The 20,085-nt window shown below is 37.8% G+C and overlaps 1 protein-coding gene across 1 annotated transcript in view; it reads left to right on the forward strand.

Moving 5' to 3' along the window:
• Positions 1-20,085, forward strand: part of LOC136264568 (uncharacterized) — a 43,122-nt gene that overhangs the window by 12,128 nt on the left and 10,909 nt on the right. The window contains exons 9-12 of the mRNA XM_066059331.1: positions 6,467-7,066; positions 8,525-8,716; positions 9,077-9,274; positions 14,744-14,929. Coding sequence (XP_065915403.1) covers positions 6,467-7,066; positions 8,525-8,716; positions 9,077-9,274; positions 14,744-14,929 — 1,176 coding nt within the window. The remainder of the gene's footprint in view (positions 1-6,466; positions 7,067-8,524; positions 8,717-9,076; positions 9,275-14,743; positions 14,930-20,085) is intronic.

A 20,085-nucleotide genomic window follows, 5' to 3' on the forward strand; every position in this document is an offset into this window, starting at 1 on the left:
TGTATGTATGTATGTATGTATGTATGTATGTATGTATGCATGCATGCATGCATGCGTGTGTGTATATGTATGTATGTATGTATGTATGTATGTATGTATGTATGTATGTATGTATGTATGTATGTATGTATGTATGTATGTATGTATGTATGTATGTATGTATGTATGTATGCATGCATGCATGCATGCGTGTGTGTATATGTATGTATGTATGTATGTATGTATGCATGTATGTATGTATGTATGTATGTATGTATGTATGTATGTATGTATGTATGTATGTATGTATGTATGTATGTATGTATGTATGTATGTATGCATGTATGTATGTATGTATGTATGTATGTATGTATTAGTGCTGGGTGATATAGCCGACATGTGACATATCACAACATATATCAAGACACACGGTAGTGTGTCGTGCGGCCCAAAAAGCCAGCGCGCCACACCTTGAGTATATTTACAGGAAGAAAGTAAACACGATTTACACACCTTTGTAGCTCCGTGATTCCTTATCTGATTTAAACCAAAGTTGCTACAGACGTTCCGGCTAGGTAGGGGAGTCCACATTCCAAATGTGAAGATAACCGCTCCAGCCATTTCCGCGATACGAGCGGCCAAAGTTAGGGTTTTATTTCTTCGTTTTTTTCTTCTACTACTTCTTTTCGCACACTTTGCAAAATCCGCCATAAAACACGAATGCGTGCTCCAATCGGGCTGAAATTTGGCACACTTAAAGGGTTCATTAAGGCGAATCTCAGTACCAAGTGTGGTAGGAATCCGATGAACATTCACGGAGTTATGACCGATTATTTGCATAAAATAAGGTCGAAGGTCTGTCACGCCCACAGGGTAAACCGCTTGAAGGAATGAGCTGCAAATTGCTATGTAGATGGAGTAACTATCGTAGGAGTGCCTTTGTGTGGTTTGAAAGGAATCCAGTTAAAGGCCATCGAGATATGACACAAAACCCAACCTGTGTCACAATTACGCGATCGATTTTTATGAATAAAAAAACTTAGTTTTCATGCCTACCAGGCAAACCGAATAGAGCAGTGAGCTGAAAATCGGTGTGTAGCTGGAATAATTATCTAAGAAAGTCCTTGTTGTAGTACAGAAGAATCGGATTACAAACCACTGAGTTATGATTCCAAAACCAACTACGTGTAGCATATGCGAGATCGAGATACTCTAATAGAACAGTCACCCTAATAGAGCATTCAGCTACGTTTATAACTTACTCCATTATAGAATTATATTACATTGAAGTTATCCTGTAGGGAGTTCAGCCAGTTAATCTTATAGACAATTCAGCTACAAGCAAGTCATCCTGTAGAGAATTCAGCTACAAATATGTTGCTGTAGAGATTCAGAACATTATAAGTCAGACTGAAGAGAATTCAGCTATATACAAGTCACCTTGTAGAGAGTTCAGCTACAACAAGTCACTCTGTAGAGAATTCAGCTACAAACAAGTCACTACGTAAAGGGCTCAGCTACAAAAAAAGCTACCCAGTAGAGAGTTCATCTAGATCAGCTACAAACAAGTTACTTTAAGCAATGTTCAGCTACAAGTAAGTCACTCTGTAGAGAGTTCAGCTACAAACAAGTCACTCTGTAGTACAAACAAGTCACCGTATAGCTGGTGAGTTCAGCAACCAATCAAAAATACCACACTGTAAAGAGTTCAGCTATACAAACATGTTATAACTCTATAGAGAAAGTTATAACTCTATATTGAGATCAGCTAGAAACAATTAGTCATCCAGTAAAGAGATCAGCTACAAGACATCACCTTATAGCGAGTTTAGTTACAAAGAAACTACCATGTAGAGAGTTCAGCTGCAAACATATCACCCTGTAGAGAGTGCAGCTATGAACAGATCACCCTGTAGAGAGTTCAGCTAGAAAAAGTCATCCTGTAGAGAGATCAGCTAGAAGGATCACCTTGTAGAGAGTTCAACTACAAACAAATCACCCTGCAGATAGTTCAGCTACAAACAAGTCACCCAATAGAGATCAGCTAGAAGAAGTTACCTTGTACATACAAAGAAACCATCATATAAAGAGTTCAGCTGCAAACAAATCACCCTGTAGAAAGTTCAGCTACGGATCACCCTGTAGAGAGATCAGCTAGAAGAAATCATGTTGTAGAGAGCTCGGTTACAAAGAAACCACCATGTAAAGAGTTCAGCTGCAAACAAATCATCTGTAGAAAGTTCAGCCAGAAACAAGTTCACCCTGTAGAGAGATCAGCTAGAAACAAGTCACCCTGTGGAGAGAGCAGCTACAAAGAAACCATCCTGTAGCAAGTTCAATTACAAACAGATAACCCTATAGAGAGTTCAGCTAGAAACAAGTCACTATGTAGAGAGATCAGCTAGAAACAAGTCACCCTGTAGAGAGACCAGCTACAAAGAAACCATCCTGTAGAGAGTTCAATTACAAACAGATAACCCTATAGAGAGTTCAGCTAGATTCAAGTCACCGTGTAGAGAGATCAGCTAGAAACAAGTCACCCTGTAGAGAGATCAGCTAGAAACAAGTCACCCTGTAGAGAGATCAGCTACAAAGAAACCATCCTATAAAGAGTTCAATTGCAAACAGATAGCCCTATAGAGAGTTCAGCTAGAAACAAGTCACCACGTAGAGAGATCAGCTAGAAGAAGTTACCTTGTAGAGAGATCAGCTACAAAGAAACCACCATGTAGAGAGTTCAGCTGCAAACAAATCATCTGTAGAGAGATCAGCCAGAAACAAGTTCACCCTGTAGAGAGATCAGCTAGAAACAAGTCACCCTGTAGAGAGAGCAGCTACAAAGAAACCATCCTGTAGAGAGTTCAATTACAAACAGATAACCCTATAGAGAGTTCAGCTAGAAACAAGTCACCGTGTAGAGAGATCAGCTAGAAACAAGTCACCCTGTAGAGAGATCAGCTAGAAACAAGTCCCAAGATCAGCTACAAAGAAACCATCCTGTAGAAAGTTCAATTTCAAACAGAAAACCCTATAGAGAGTTCAGCTAGAATCAAGTTACCGTGTAGAGAGATCAGCTAGAAACAAGTCATCCTGAGATCAGCTAGAAACAAGTGATCCTGTAGAGAGATCAGCTAGAAACAAGTCACCCTGTAGAGAGATCAGCTACAAAGAAACCATCCTGTAGAGAGTTCAATCGCAAACAGAAATCTCTATAGAGGAGAGTTCAGCTAGAAACAAGTCACCGTGTAGAGAGATCAGCTAGAAACAAGTCATACAGTGATCAGCTAGAAACAAGTCACCCTGTAGAGAGATCAGCTGGAAACACGTCACTCTGTAGAAAGATCAGCTACAAAGAAACCATCCTGTAGAGGGTTCAATTACAAACAGATAACCCTTTAGAGAGTTCAACTAGAAACAAGTCACCATGTAGAGAGATCAGCTAGAAACAAGTCATTCAGGAATCAGCAAGAAACAAGTCACCCTGTAGAGAGATCAGCTAGAAACAAGTCACCCTGTAGAGAGATCAGCTAGAAACAAGTCACCCTGTAGAGAGATCAGCTACAAAGAAACCATCCTGTAGAGAGTTCAATCGTAAATAGACATCCCTATAGAGAGTTCAGCTAGAAACAAGTCACCGTGTAGAGAGATCAGCTAGAAACAAGTCATCCAGTGATCAGCTAGAAACAAGTCACCCTGTAGAGAGATCAGCTAGAAACAAGTCAACCTGTAGAGAGATCAGCTACAATGAAACCATCCTGTAGAGAGTTCAATTACAAACAGATAACCCTATAGAGAGTTCAACTAGAAACAAGTCACCCTGTAGAGAGATCAGCTACAAAGAAACCATCCAGTCAAGAGTTCAGCTACAATCAAGTTACACTATAGAGAGATCAGCTAGAAACAAATCATCTTGTAGAGAGTTTAGTTGCAAACAAATCACCCTGTAGAGAATTCAACCACCCTGTAGAGAGTTCAACTTGAACAAGTCACCTTGTAGAGAGTTCAGCTACAAAGAAATCACCATGTAGAGAGTTCAGCTGCAAACAAATCACCCTGTAGAGAGTTCAGCTAGAAACAAATCATCCTGTAGAGAGTTCAGCTAGAAACAAATCACCCTGAAAAGAGTTCAGCTACAAACAATGAGAGTTTCAGCTACAGTTCAGTTATGTAAGAAGTCATCTTATTAACTACAGTATGTGATAATCATCATTCAATGTTAAATATACAAATATTTCATCAGACAAAAGCTATACACACAATTGCTTCCTTTCTTCCACAATTCCTTACAAGTTAAAAAGAAGCATCAAAGCCATATGGCCAGCTTTGTAGTTTGCAATGCAAAAAGAAGTGATATCTAAACCAAAACAGCAAAGCTGTAAAAAAAGAGTGCGGCCCCCAAGGTGAAAAAAGATGTGAAATCCAAGGTGGCGGCCAAGAAATGGCTGGGATGGTACAGTAGGTTAATGGCAAAATTTTTAATTACAACAATTCAGGTGAATTTGGTGCCGAATCCAAGTGGAGGAGGCAACACAAATCACCTGAATTGTCGTAATTAAAATTTTTGCCATTAACCTACCATCACAGCCATTTCTTGGCCGCCACCTTGGATTTCACATCTTTTTTCACCTTGGGGGCCGCACTCTTTTTTTACAGCTTGGTTGTTTTGGTTTGGATTTTTATATCATGATACAATAGCTATAAATTATATTGTGATATAGTGCATGTGATCTAAGCAGTACAATGTGAACTCATGTAAGATGGCATCTTCAGTTTTGCCATTACTCCTGCTGCACCGACGTCTCGCCCACGTCAACAGTGTGGCATACTTTTGGGTATTTTGAAGGTGCTATCTACTTAGATCTGTGTGCAATGCCTGGGACATGTAGAAAGCAGTGGACCAGTGAGACTGAAGACAGTTCAAAGAGCCACTGTGATTAACCAGCTCCAATTTTCAGCTACTTGGAGTTTGTAAAAGATCGAAATACTCTAATAGAGCATTCAGTGCAATACTCTAATAAAACAGTCAGTAGAATACCGTATAGCGGGTTATTTTCGAAACAGAAATTTTCGCACAAGAAGCAAAAATCTGAATTTCGAAAGATTTTAATTTCGAAGAGTACATGCATATTTCGAAGTCCGGATGGATTTCAAATAAACGGAAATCCGTGTCACAAATTATGAAGATGCGTGAATGTTTGCCGAAAACTGACTTACTGATGGAATAATCCCCATTCCTGTGCACTGGAAAGAAGACTGAGGGAGTCTCGGGTGGAATGAATTCACTGGCACGATCACGCTCGATCATAGCTAGCTATCCTACTCGAGATCCTACTAGAGCAGACGCTTGACGACCTATTCTGGATCACCCGTTTTCTGGTTATTGGTACAGTAATGATACAGTTTACCCATTATCATCAGAAATACTGAGCTAAAACTCGAGGAATACACGAACGAATCGCCAAACGTTGGACGGTTGCTTTCACTTGTGGGAATTTATTTTCGAAAAGCAATCGGACGTGGGAATTTATTTTCGAAGAGAAGGGCCTCTTCGAAATATCCGAAAATAAAAACCTTTCGAAAATTACCAGCTATACGGTATACTAATTATACTACTCGGTCTAAGTTATCTTGATATTAAAAAAGAAAGGAGAAAGAGATTGTGTATGTAAAAAATCCGCTTCAAATCATTTGTACATGTTTTTTTTTTTTAATTCCCTGGGGGGGCATACCCCTCCAAGCTTGCATGTGCTTTGCACATGTAGTTATTGTAAACTGATAATCTCTAATTTAAAATATCATAATAGATCAAGATGACGAAGGTATTGCAGATTAAGTTGTAGGTGAACCAGAAGACTAAGTATTGTAACTTGCCAGTATGTTAATCAATTAACATACTGTATAAGTGCATATGATGTATTAGCTAATAAATTATCTTATTCCTTGTTTTGTGTACAGTGGAGTAGAAAATCATCTAAAAAAGAAAATCTTCCAAAAAAGAAATAAACATCAAGTTAAAATATTGGCATAAATATATCATGACATACGTATATTCATATTGTGAATAAATTTTGCCATGACATATGACATAAGAAAAATAAATATTGCCCAGCACTACTAGTATGTACAGTATGTATGTATGATTTACAAAATGATGTACATTACATTTTAAGATGAAGTTTCAATCTACCGGGTTACTACTAGAGGGCAAATAATCCGTGAAATATATGATTAATTTAGTAACTGTATTGATTGGTGGTGGCTGTGTTCTAGGGTGCTTTGATCCAACTGGAATAGTTCAAACACAAAATGGCACCTGTGTAAATAAGAGCACGTAATATACTGTATATAATATAAGCAATACAGTGTCTGCATCAACTGATCAAATCACAAGACTGGCAATACTTTAATTGCCTTATTTATTCATATTCTGCACAACACAACTTACCTATATTGTTTACCTCTGCTAAAACATATTCTTTAATTACAGGCCCTTGCATAATAAAGGGATACGATTTAGTTATTGCAATTGATGAGTCTAGGAGTGTGGATGAGACTGAGTTTAAAAAAATTCTAAACTTTACTACAAGAATAATTGAAGAATTAGACATAGGTGAAGACCATACAAAGGTTGGAGTAATATTGTTTGCTGATGAAGCTAAAGTACACTTTGACCTAAATCAATACACAAACATAAGTTCTTTGCTGTCAGCAATAGATCAAATAAACTACACAAAAGTAGAAGGGAACAATTATTCAATTGTGCTACAACAGCTACATGACCTGTCACAGGATACATCAAAAGGTTTTAGAGATGGTTTTGATGACATCGCTGTAATTTTAACAGATGCTAAAAATGTACTGGATAGTGATAAAAAACAATTACCAATGAAACTGGATAGTATTACTAACTATGAGCTGTATGCCATTGGAATTGCTCTTAAAAAACGTTCAGCTGATGAGCAACGTGAAGACTTAGCACTCTTAACTCATGATAAATCACATGTATTCATTGCTGATAGTGTTACTGATGAGGAATTGGACCAAATTGGAGCAAACCTTACTGCACTGTTATGTTCAAAAAGACAAAGTAAGTGATTGCCATAAAGGGCACTGTATTGCTAAACACTGTGTGGATCCTGAGTTTAAATTGACAATTGCAATGCATGAAAAAAGCCTACTAGTATGAGCATAATATTACTTAATAGTAGTAATTATAAAGAAAATGAAATATGTGCAGAGAAGAAAAATGTAAGTACCTTTCACAACAATTTGGTAGTAATGGGTGTGACTTCAGTGGCTCCTGTAAGTCCAACAAGAAAGGTAGTGGAATATGGTGCATTATTTACTGACTATATTATAAAGCCATGGTATTCAAGGGTATGTGGAGAACCCAAAAGGCCAGAATCTTCTTTGAACAGCATCTGTAAGATAAAGATAGATGCTAATGATTTTTTAAGACCCTTAAAAAAGACCCTTAAAAACCCTTTTTAAGACCCTTTTTAAGACCCTTAACTGGTAAACTTGTAGTACGATAGTGTAGCTATCCACTGGTGGTGTTAGTTTGATTTTGCCTGATGTGCGATTTGGTTCGGTTCTGTAAAATCTGGTCACATATGCAATATGATACAATTTTAACTTCTCTCTGAGAGAATTATCATTGTATTGAAACTTAGTAGAGATGTCAAGGACCTAAAGCCTACATTAGGTTATGTGAAAGATGACAAGAAGTGTAACTCATGTTAGCTGTGAATTAGAGTGCAGCATTCAAAATACCTGTGTTAATACTGTAACAGTGTGAACACAAAGGAACAATCAAGAAATGGCTGAAATAATGCTAATACAATATTTAATTTATTTGCATAAACACCATTGCAGCCATTTCTTGGTCACCATTTTTAAACCCTGGTTTTTTAAAAGGCTTGTTTGTGAACAGCATTATTAACATGGTAAGCAATACAGTGAAGCAACTGCAACGTTTGTAAAGCTTATTGGATTTTATAAACTAGATGCATACCATAATGTTGTGAATTTGAGGTTGGAGGGAGATCATTTCTTGCACATCAATTGCTTCATAGTCATAACAATGGATCAAAACTTTTAACAAATGCCCTTTGCTATTAAAAGCATCAATAACAAACACAAGAAGGAGTATTATATTTGTTGCTTAGGCTGTATAATATGAATCTTAAAGTACCAGTATAGTACAAGTTTACTCTACGGTAAATGGAGTCATGCTTGCGATGGTTGTTACACTTAACCAATGGTGTTTGTCAACTTAATGCTATTTACTTCATAGAGGTCCCTCAGATTATGGGTGAGCCCTCTATGTGAAAACTTGATATTTTTTATTGCATGAATTGGAAACTTATGATAATTAAATTGAATATTTAAGAAGCACAGTAAGCTGTGGTATAATTTACCTGGTCACATTTGTTTCCTCGGTGCAACATAATGCAATTGTATTGGTTTATACCAGGTGTAACTTTGTAACATATAGAATGCATGCATTAGAAATTTACTCACTTAGTTTTGCCTTGATATACAGTGTGTCCACCACTTACTGCTCCTGACAATGGAGCTATTACTTGTTCACTGGGAGATGATGAAGAAGCTAATTATAATGTTGGAGAAACTTGTACCTTCACATGTGATGATGGTTATGAGCTAACTGGTAGTGTCAACAGGTCATGTCAGATTGATAGAAGTTGGAGTGGTTATGAGACCACGTGTACACTAAGTACGTCATTATGTAGTTATATCATTACTCAGTTAGGGTTTTATCTATGCAAGGACATAGCTGGAATTTTGGTGATACAAACCTAACACTATAGCTAGTTATTGTAGGGAAGGCAAACTTTAAGCATACTAGTATATTAGGCATGCCAACCTAAGTCTCCCCTGAAATAAGATCTGCTGAGATTAAATCTGAGTGTGATTTCAGAATATTACAATATAATTAATACTTATCTGAAGTGTTGCTATAAAACAATCAGTTCATAGCATTTGGTGTAGTTGTATGTAATTATCATTATCAGTTTTAAGTGCTAAAAAACGTACAATACCTAATTCTTTTATTTCTTTTTGTTTCTACCCATAGTTCCGGTGTGTCCCCCATTTGATGATGGTCCTAATAATGGAGATATTGATTGTTCACTGGGACCAGATGAACAACCTAATCCTGGGGACACTTGTATGTACACATGTGATGATGGTTATAGACTGCAAGAAGGTAGTACCACTAGGACATGTCAGAATAATGAAACATGGAGTGGAATGGTGCCTAAATGTATTCCAGGTATATCACTTCACTATTGTGTTATTTATGACCAACAGCTTCTTGCTTTTGCAATTAGCTGTTAGTACTGTTACAGTATGTACTGAATATTGAATAACAACTTTTTCAATGGTTTGTTTTAATCCTAAAAATATTCATGAATAATGTCAACAAAAATTGTTCAGTTCAATAACCTCCACACCTAACACCCGAACCTTTAACCACTGAACCATTGCTGTCTTCTACCTTACAAACTTGAGGGTAGCTCTTATTAAAATTCATCAGTGGAAACAAGAACATTTTATGCATGCTGTATTGATGTTCCTCAAAACATTGTGTGCTGTATTAGAGTAATAATGTTACAAAAATAGTAACAAATAGCCAATGCAATATGCAATATGATACAATGGTAACTTCTCTCTAAAACAATTATCACTGTATTGAAACTAAGTATAGAACTAAAGCACAGCTTAGGTTGTGTAAAAGATAAAAAGAAGTGTAACTCATGCTAAAAAAAGCTCGGCTGTGAATTACAATGTATATAGAGTGCAACATTCAAAATACCTGGGTTAATACTGTAACAGTGTGAATACAAAGGAACAGTCAAGAAATGGCTGCAATAATGTTAATGATAATATTTAATTTATTTGTATAAACACCATTGCAGCTATTTCTTCGTCACCATTTTTAAACCCTGGTGTTTTAAAAGGCTTGTTTGTGAACAGCATTATTAACATGGTAAGCAATACAGTGAAGCAACTCCAACTTTTGTAAATTTTATAATTTATATATTAGATGTATATATATCTAATCAAAAACAGCCAAGCTGTAAAAAAAGGTGCGGCCCCCAAAAAGGCCATGGTGAAAAAAGATGTGAAATCCAAGGTGGCGGCCAAGAAATGGCTGTGATGGTAGGTTAATGGTTACATTTTAATAACAACAATTCAGGTGAATTTGGTGCCAAGACCAAGTGGCACAAAATTCACCTGAATTGTCGTTATTAAAATGTAACCATTAACCTACCATCACAGCCATTTCTTGGCCGCCACCTTGGATTTCACATCTTTTTTCACCATGGCCTTTTTGGGGGCCGCACCTTTTTTTACAGCTTGGCTGTTTTTGATTAGATATCACTTCTTTTTGTATTTGTATACTGCAAAGCCGGCCTATGGCTGGCTTTGGGGCTTTTTTAACCCATGTGTTTTTTTCTTTACTACAGGAAGAAGAAAAGAACTTAAAGAAGAATTTTAGTACTTCTATTATTTTTGATTTTATTAGTAATTATACAAATTATATACATATAATTATTTATTACATGCCCATTATTCCCCACAGGATATTTTTTTGCAGCTGATCTCTCTACTGGGTGACTTGAAATGTAGCTGAATTATATACAGGATGGTTTCTTTGTAGCTGAACTCTCTATAAGGTAACCTCTTCTAGCTGGTCTCTCTACAGGGTATTTTGTTTCTAGCTGAACTATCTACAGGTGATTTGTTTGCAGCTAAACTCTCTACATGGTGGTGTCTTTGTAGCCGAACTCTCTACATGATAGTTTCTTTGTAGCTGAACTCTCTATAAGGTGACTTCGTCTAGCTGAACTCTCTACAGGGTGATTTTTTGTAGCTGAATTCTCTGCAGTGTGATTTGTTTGCAGCTGAACTCTCTACATGATGGTTTCTTTGTAGCTGAACTCTCTACAAGGTGACTTCGTCCAGCTGATCTCTCTACGGTGTGATTTGTTTCTAACTGAACTCTCTACAGGTGATTTGTTTGCAGCTAAACTCTCTACATGTTGGTTTCTTTGTAGCTGAACTCCCTACATGATGGTTTCTTTGTAGCTGAACTCTCTACAAGGTAACTTCTTCTCTACAGGGTGATTTGTTGTAGTTGAATTCTCTACAAGGTGGTTTGTATGAGGCTGAACTCTCTACATGGCGGTTTCTTTGTAGCTGAACTCTCTACAGAGTGATTCGTTTGCAGCTGAACTCTCTACATGATGGTTTCTTTGTAACTGAACACTCTACAAGGTGACTTCTTCTAGCTGATCTTTCTACAGGGTGAATTGTTGTAGCTGAACTATCCACATGGTAACTTCTTCTAGCTGATCTCTATACAGGGTAATTTGTTTGTAGTTGAATTCTGTGCAGGTGGTTTCTTTGTAGCTGAACTCTGTACATGATGGTTTCTTTGTAGCTGAACTCTTTACAAGGTGACTTCTTCTAGCTGAACTCTCTACGGGGTAATTTCTTTGTAGCTGAACTCTCTATATGATGGTTTCTTTGTAACTGAACTCTCTACAAGGTGACTTCTTCTAGCTGATCTTTCTACTGGGTGATTTGTTTGCAGCTGAACTCTCTACATGGTGGTTTCTTTGTTGCTGAACTCTCTACAAGGTGAATTCTTCTACCCGATCTCTCTACAGGGTGATTTGTATGTAACTGAACTCTGTACAAGTGCGTTTTTGTGGGTGATCTCACTGCAGGTTGCAATTGATTTGTTTGTAGCTGAACTCACTAAAGGGTGATTTTGCTTGTAGCTGAACTCCTTGCATTGTATCTAGTTTCTAGCTGATCTCTCTACAGGGTGATTTGTTTGTAGCTGATCTCTCTACAAGTTGATTTGTGTGTAGCTGATCTATCTGCAGGTTGATTAATTTGCAGCCGATCTCTCTACAAGGTAATTTGTTTGTAGCTGAACTGTCTGTAAAGTGATTTGTTTTAGCTGAACTCTCTAAAGGGTGATTTACTTGTGTAGCTGAACTCCTTACATTGTGTCTAGTTTCTAGCTAATCTCTCTACAGGGTGATTTGTTTGTAGCTGATCTCTCTACAAGTTGATTTGTGTGTAGCTGATCTTTCTACTGGTTGATTTGTTTGTAGCCGATCTCTCTACAGGGTAATTTGTTTGTAGCTGAACTCTGTACAAGGTGCTTTTTTGTAGGTGATCTCACTGCAGGTTGATTTGTTTGTAGCTGAACTCACTAAAGGGTGATTTGCTTGTAGCTGAACTCCTTACATTGTGTCTAGTTTCTAGCTGATCTCTCTACAGGGTGATTTGTTTGTAGCTGAACTCTCTATAAGGTGATTTGTTTGCAGCTGAACTCTCTACATGGTGTTTTCTTTGTTGCTGAACTCTCTACAGGGTGTTTTGCTTGTAGCTACTCTCTACAGGATGATTTGTTTCTAGCTTATCTCTCTACAGGTTGATTTGTGTGTAACTGATCTCTCTACAAGCTGATTTGTTTGTAGCTGAATTCTCTGCAAAGTTTTTTGTTTGTAGCTGATCTCTCTACAGGGTGTTTTTTTTGTAGTTGACCTCTCTTCAGGGTGATTTGTTTCTAGCTGATATCTCTACAGGGTGATTTTTTGTAGCTGACTTCTCTTCAGGGTGATTTGTTTCTAGCTGATCGCTCTACAGGTTGGTTTGTTTGTAGCTGAACTCTCTACACGGTGATTTGCTTGTAGCTGAACTCCTTACATTGTGTCTAGTTTCTAGCTGATCTCTCTACAGGGTGATTTGTTTGTAGCTGATCTCTCTACAAGTTGATTTGTGTGTAGCTGATCTCTCTGCAGGTTGATTTGTTTTAGCTGAACTCTCTACAGGGTGATTGCTTGTAGCTGAACTCCTTACATTGTGTCTAGTTTCTAGCTGATGTCTCTACAGGGTGATTTGTTGTAGCTGAACTCTCTTCAGGGTGATTTGTTTCTAGCTGATCTCTCTACAGGTAGATTTGTGTTGATTTGTTCATTGCTGATCGCTCTAAAGGTTGATTTGTTGCAGCTGAACACCCTGCAAAGTGTTTTGTTTGTAGCTGATCACTCTAAAGGGTAATTTGTTTGTAGCTGAACTCTCTCCACAGTGACTTGTGTGTAGCTGAATTCTGTGTAACTGAATTCTCTAGAGAGTGACTTAATTGTAGCTGAATTCTCTACACAGTGCATGACTTGTTTATAGCTGAACTTTCTTCAGTGTGACTTGTAATGTTCTGAATCTCTATAGTGATATATTTGCTTAACTCTCCACATGGTGACTTGCTTCTTGCTGAACTGTCTATAAGATTAACTGTTTGCAGCTGAACTCCCTACAGAATAACTTGTGATGTAATAAAATTCTATAATGGAGTAAATAAATTAGCCGAATGCTCTATTAGGGTGACTGTTCTATTAGAGTATCTCGATCTCGCATTTGCTACACAGAGTTGGCTTTCGAATCATAACTCAGTGGTTTGTAATCTGATTCTTCTGTACTACTGCAAGGGCTTTCTATGAAGATTATTCCAGCTATACACCGATTTTCAGCTCTTTGCTCTAAGCGGTTTGCTTAGTAGGCGTGAAAACTAATACTTTTTTAATCATAAAAATCGATCGCGTAATTATGACACAGGTTGGGTTTTGTGTCATATCTCCGTGGTCTTTATCTCGATTCCTTTCAAACCACCAAAAGGCACTCCTACGATGGTTACTCCATCTACATAGCAATTTCAACTCATTCCATGAAGCGGTTTACCCAGTAGGCGTGACAACAAATCGATCTTGTTTTACGCGAATAATCGGTCATAACTCCTGAACCATTCATCGGACTTGTACCAAATTTGATGCTAGAATTCGCCTTTGGACTCCCTTTCTGTGTGCCAAATTGTAAGGCGATCGGAGTACGCGTTTGCTTGTTATAGCAATTTTTGCAAGTGTGCGAAAAGACGAAGAAGAAGAAGGAAAAAAAAAAAAACGAAGAAAAAAAAACGAAACTTTGGCAGCTCGTATCTCGGAAATGGCTGGAGCGATTTCCTTCAAATTTGGAATGTAGACTCCCTTGGTTGGCGGGCAACTGTGTAGCAAATTTGGTTCCAATCAGATAAGTGATCACCGAGATACAAAGGTGTGAAAATGACGTTTTCGTTCTTCCTGTCAATATACTCACGGTGTGGCGCGCCGGCTTCTTGGGCCGCACGACACACTATCGTGTGTCTTGATACCATTATGTTGTGATTTGAAGAGATTATTTCTTGCACATCAATTGCTTCATAGTCATAATAATGAATCAAAACTTTTAACAAATGCCCTTTGCTATTAAAAGGATCAACAACAAACACAAGAAGGAGTATATTCGTTGCTTAGACTGTATAATATGAATCTATAAGTACCAGTATAATACAAGTTTACTACATGGTATGGAGTCATGCTTGGGATGGCTGTTACACTTAACCAACCATTATGGTATTTATGTACTTAAGGCTTTTTACTTTGCAGGGGTTCCTGAGGTTATGGGTGAATCCTTCGGATATTTTTTTTATAGCATGAATTGGAAAACTCATGATAATAAAAATTGGATATTTAAGAAGTACAATAAACTGTGGTATAATTTATTTGGTGACATTCGTTTCTTTGGTGCAGCATAATGGAATTGTGTTGGTTTATACCAAGTGTAATTTTGTAACATATAGAATGCATGCATTAGAAATTTACTCATTTAGTTTTGACTTGATATACAGTGTGTCCATCACTTACTGCTCCTGATAATGGAACTATTACTTGTTCACTGGGAGATGATGAAGAAGCTACTGTTGGAGAAACCTGTACCTTCACATGTGATGGTGGTTATGAGCTAACTGGTAGTGTCAACAGGTCATGTCAGATTGATGGAAGTTGGAGTGGTAATGAGACCACGTGTACATCAAGTACGTCATTGTGTAGTTGTATCATTACTCAGTTAGGGTTTATCTATAAAAGGGCATAGCTGGACTTTTGGTGATACCAGGGTTTGGCTACCTAACATTATGTCTAGTTATTATAGGAAAGGCAAATCTTAAGCATACTAGCATGTTAAGCATACCAACCCAGGCCTCCCCTGAACCTACTACTGAACCACTACTGTCTTCTACTTCATAACTTAGAGTAATAGTTCTTTATTAAAAGTTTATAATTTACTAATAGAAAATCAGTATTTTGAACATGTTAGCATTCCTCAAAGGTTGTGTGCTGTATCAGAGTATATATGTAGTAATACTGAAGTATAAACAAATGTCCAATGAAATATGCAATACAATGCAATTTCAGGTAGTGTAAGTCCCTATGTTATAAGAATTATTAACAACAGTGGACTCTGATAAGCCGTATACTCAACATATTAACAGTAATTCATACTTGAAGTTCACCCTGTCCCTATCCATGCACTGAACAGCTTATGACTTTACTACATGCAGGTGCTCTGTGTTGGCAGTTATTGTGTGCAATAACAACAGTACTCCTCTGTACATAGTAGTAGCTCTGTGTAGTGGTAATAGTATATATAGTGAGTGCATGATGATATACTGTACTTGTTGATGTGCTTGCATCCAATTACTCCAACCTTTGTAAATTAGGTTGAATTAATTTAAGATGTAAATGTAATGATCCAGTTAAAATAGTATGTACTGCAAATGTTGAAGAGTACGTATGTAGATGTCCTGATGGCATGATTATAGATGAAACCATAAACAAGTGTGTTATTGAAAGTGAATGTCCAACAGGTATGTATGCTTATGTAACTGTAGGGATACATATGTTTAGATGTCTAGTTAAATATGTCATTGGATCTGTGGAAACCAGTCATATAGCATTTCTATTAGTTCGACTTCAACAGTTGACATTTTCCTTCCTGTGTGACTTATTAAAATATTATTTGGTCAGATTAAACATAATAGTATGGTTGTATGTAAAGTATCAAGCTGGCAACCAATTTTGTTATGGAGTTAAAGTCCTATGATCGGAAATGCTATAAATATAAGCCTGGTTTTTACAGAATGGTATGGGTAATATTGGGATTCCCTAAACTCTGCCACAATAACAGCCTAATAACAATGTATGTATGTATGTGTGTGTGTGTGTGTGTGTGTGCGTGTGTGTCTGTCTGTCTGTCTGTCTGTCTGTCTGTCTGTCTGTCTGTGTCTGTCTGTGTCTGTCTGTGTCTGTGTGTCTGTCTGTCTGTATGTATGTATGTATGTATGTATGTATGTATGTATGTATGTATGTATGTATGTATGTATGTATGTATGTATGTATGTATGTATGTATGTATGTATGTATGTATGTATGTATGTATGTATGTATGTATGTATGTATGTATGTATGTATGTATGTATGTATGTATGTATGTATGTATGTATGTATGATTTACAAAATGAAGTTTTATTTGTTTTCAACCTACCGGTTTACTACTAGGGGCAAACAATCTGTGAAATGTATGATTAATTTAGTACCTGTATTGGTGGTGGCTGTGCTCTAGGGTGCTTTGGTCCAACTGGAATGGTTCAAACACAAAATGGTACCTGTGTAAATAAGAGCACATAATGTGTATATAATTATATAAGCAATAAGTGTCTGCATCAAGTGACCAAATTACAAGACTGGTAATACTTTAATTGTCTTATTTATTAATTTTTATGCACAACCAACTTACCTATATTGTTTACCTCTGCTAAAACATATTCTTTTCTCACAGGCCCTTGCAAAATAAAGGGATACGATTTAGTTATTGCAATTGATGAGTCTAGGAGTGTGGATGAGACTGAGTTTAAAAAAATTCTAAACTTTACTACAAGAATAATAATTGAAGAATTAGACATAGGTGAACAGTTTACAAAGGTTGGAGTAACATTGTTTGCTGATGAAGCTAAAGTACACTTTGATCTAAATCAATACACAAACAAAAGTTCTTTGCTGTCAGCAATAGATCAAATAAACTACACAAAAGTAAAAGGAAACAATTATTCAATTGTGCTACAACAGCTACATGACCTGTCACAGGATACATCAAAAGGTTTTAGAGATGGTTTTGATGACATTGCTGTAATTTTAACAGATGCTAAAAATGTACGGAATAAAGATAGAGATCAATTACCAACAATACTAGAGAGAATTACTAACTATCAGCTATATGCTGTTGGAATTGCTCTTGAAGATGTTTCACGTTTTCAGCAACGTAAAGACTTAGCACTCTTAACTGGTGATGAATCACATGTGTTAATTGCTGATAATGTTACTGATGAGCAAATAGACCAAATTAGAGCAAACCTTACTGCACTTTTCACACATCAGGTGGGACAACAAATTAGTTCCTCTATCAGAAAGAAGTGCCTCTGGCACACCAAAGAATGGCACTATCTCCTCAACCAATAGTTGAGCAATCCTCACTGTCCTTTGATTGGGAGTGGGATAAACCATTGGCCAATTGGTGCACAGGTCTTGAAATACAACCACGTACTTGTTACCTCTTGTTGTTATCGGTAATTCCATCACATCAACTCCAACTATTTGGAATGGGCGTTCAGAGGGAATGGGATGCAGCAGAGGTTTCTCTTTTCTCCCAGCTCCTTGGACAATGGCACACTGGGGACAACTCTGAGCATAATTCAAGACATCTCTGTACATTATTTCCACCACCATTTGTTCATCAGAGATTTGTAGAAACGGTGCCCAGAAAAGTGTCCAGCCAGATTTTCACTGTGATACTCTGACATGACTAGCTCCTGGAGGCTTGAAGGAACTACTGCTCTAGGCATCTCCTCAGACTTTGGTCCTACATAATAAAGAATATTGTCAGCTAGTGTAAACAATACAGATTCAGTTACTATTTTCTTCATTGTAGAACCATCTTCTGGTAACTCACAATCCCTCAGATACAATATCAACAGTGAACTAGTGGAAATGCTCCCAAGTAGCATTCATACGTTGAACAGTGGCAGGCATTGCAGCTTGTGAGTCCATGCTCTTAATACCACTGGAACATAATTCTTCCAGCTTTGGCATAAGGTCATCACCCGCCACGACTGCAATTTTCAGCTCCGCCCCTCGGTCTGCAGCCAGCTGAGCTAGCAACTTTACACACTGGTGTGGGTTCACTCCTCCAGCATTAGCCAACACTTTAATGTTTTTCTGTTTGATGTCGGTGAGTAGTGGTGACATGATGGTGTGTATAAAGTCTGGAGTGTACCCAAACTCTGGAGATTTCTGCTTGGCAGCAGTCAGTAATGACATGGGGATTTCTGATAGATAGTCCATCACTAGATAATCGATGTCTCCTTGTTTAACCAGTTGAGGAGCTGCACACATGGTGTCGCCCCGGAAGCCAGAAGCGCATCCTATTCCACAGTTGAGACTTTGAGACAAAATCCTCTGAAGTGAGCAACTGAGGTTGTAGCAGTCCATAACCCACTCAGAACACGCAACATCTCCGTATGATAGATAGATAATTCAGAAATCACTTTCATTCCACTGCTCATCAGAGAAACTTGGAGAGACAGTTACAGTGATTGGTGGCTGTGATACAAGATCAGTTATACTCACATTATCTCTGCTGGAAATAAGTGCTATTTGGACTTCTTCAGTGTCCTCATCCTCAACAGGCGCTGGTAGTACTGGCTGTCTAGATAAAGCATCTGCATGACAGTTGTTTTGTTTAGCTCGGTAGACAATATCAACTTCCTGGATTCCACTGCTATGTACCTTATTCCACCATCTGGCATGTTTCCCATTCAGATTAGGGGCAGCTTTCGCTGCTGCATGGTCAGTGTATACTGTCACTTTGTGGCCATACAGGTGGTATCAAAAAATGTGTTATTGCCCACACAACGGCGAAAGTCTCGAGCTCTGTTGTGGCGTAGTTCCTCTCACTAGATGACAATGATCGGCTAGCATAAGCTAATGGGTGAAGCCTTGAGTCATCTTGGAACTACACTCCTAGCCCCTGTTTGCTAGCATCAGTCTCAAGCACAAAATCTTTGCTAAAATTAGGATATGCTAGTACTGGTGATGTTAACAGCCTGGTCTTCAGTTCATCAAAAGCTTGCTCACAAATGGCTGTCCAATTGAATGGAGCTCCCTGTCTAGTAAGACCATAAAGAAGCTGGGAAATTCTAGCATAATCAGGAAGAAATCTTCATGTAAGACCCAAAAACTGACGTAATTGCTTCAAACTAGTAGGCACTGGAAATTCCCTATCAGCATCCATATTCCTGATATTGGGCTTCAGTCCTTGTGGTGTTACAATATGGCCAAAGTATTCAACCTCCCCACTCATAAACTTACATTTACTTGGGTTCAATTTCAAATTAGCATCTTTCAAACAAGTACAGTAAATACCTTCTTCAAGTGCTCCAGGTGAACGTCCAATGATTGTGAAAACACAATAACATCATCCAAATAAAATGCCACAAAATCATCTGTTTCCGTCACTAACTTAGATAAAACCCTCTGCATTAATCTTTGAAATACTGCAGGAGCATTCATAACCCCGAAAGGCATCACCTTGAATTCATATAGCCCATGATGTGTGATGAAGGCTGTCTTCTCCCGGCTGTCTGGCTGCACTCTGATCTGCCAATACCCAGTTGCTAAGTCTAATGTAGTAAAACACTTGGCCTTGCCCAACTTATCAAGGAGATCATCTATCTTAAGTAAGGGAAATAAATCTGCTTTTGTCACTGCATTCAAACCTCTGTAATCTACTGTACACAAAAATGAAGGTCACCATTTCGCTTTCTAACCAAAACTACAGAGCTAGCCCATGGATTCTCCGATGGCTGTATTACTCCCTCAAGCTGCATCTTCCTTAGCTGGTTAGCATTTCTTGTCTGGCTGCATAAGGTATTGTACGGACTGCCTGCTTCTTAGGAGTAGAGTCACCACTATCAATACTAAATTCAACCAGACTAGTTTCTCCTCGTTCTCCTTCTTCTAGGGAAAATACATCATGATGGTTAGCTAATAACTCTAATAACTGTGAACTCTCTTCTGGTGTAAGATTATGGTTAACATTACATAATTACTTCATTTGTTGTTTCCTCCACTGCTCTCT

This window comes from Dysidea avara, chromosome 8 (genome assembly GCF_963678975.1).
Source record: "Dysidea avara chromosome 8, odDysAvar1.4, whole genome shotgun sequence".
NCBI lineage: Eukaryota > Metazoa > Porifera > Demospongiae > Dictyoceratida > Dysideidae > Dysidea > Dysidea avara.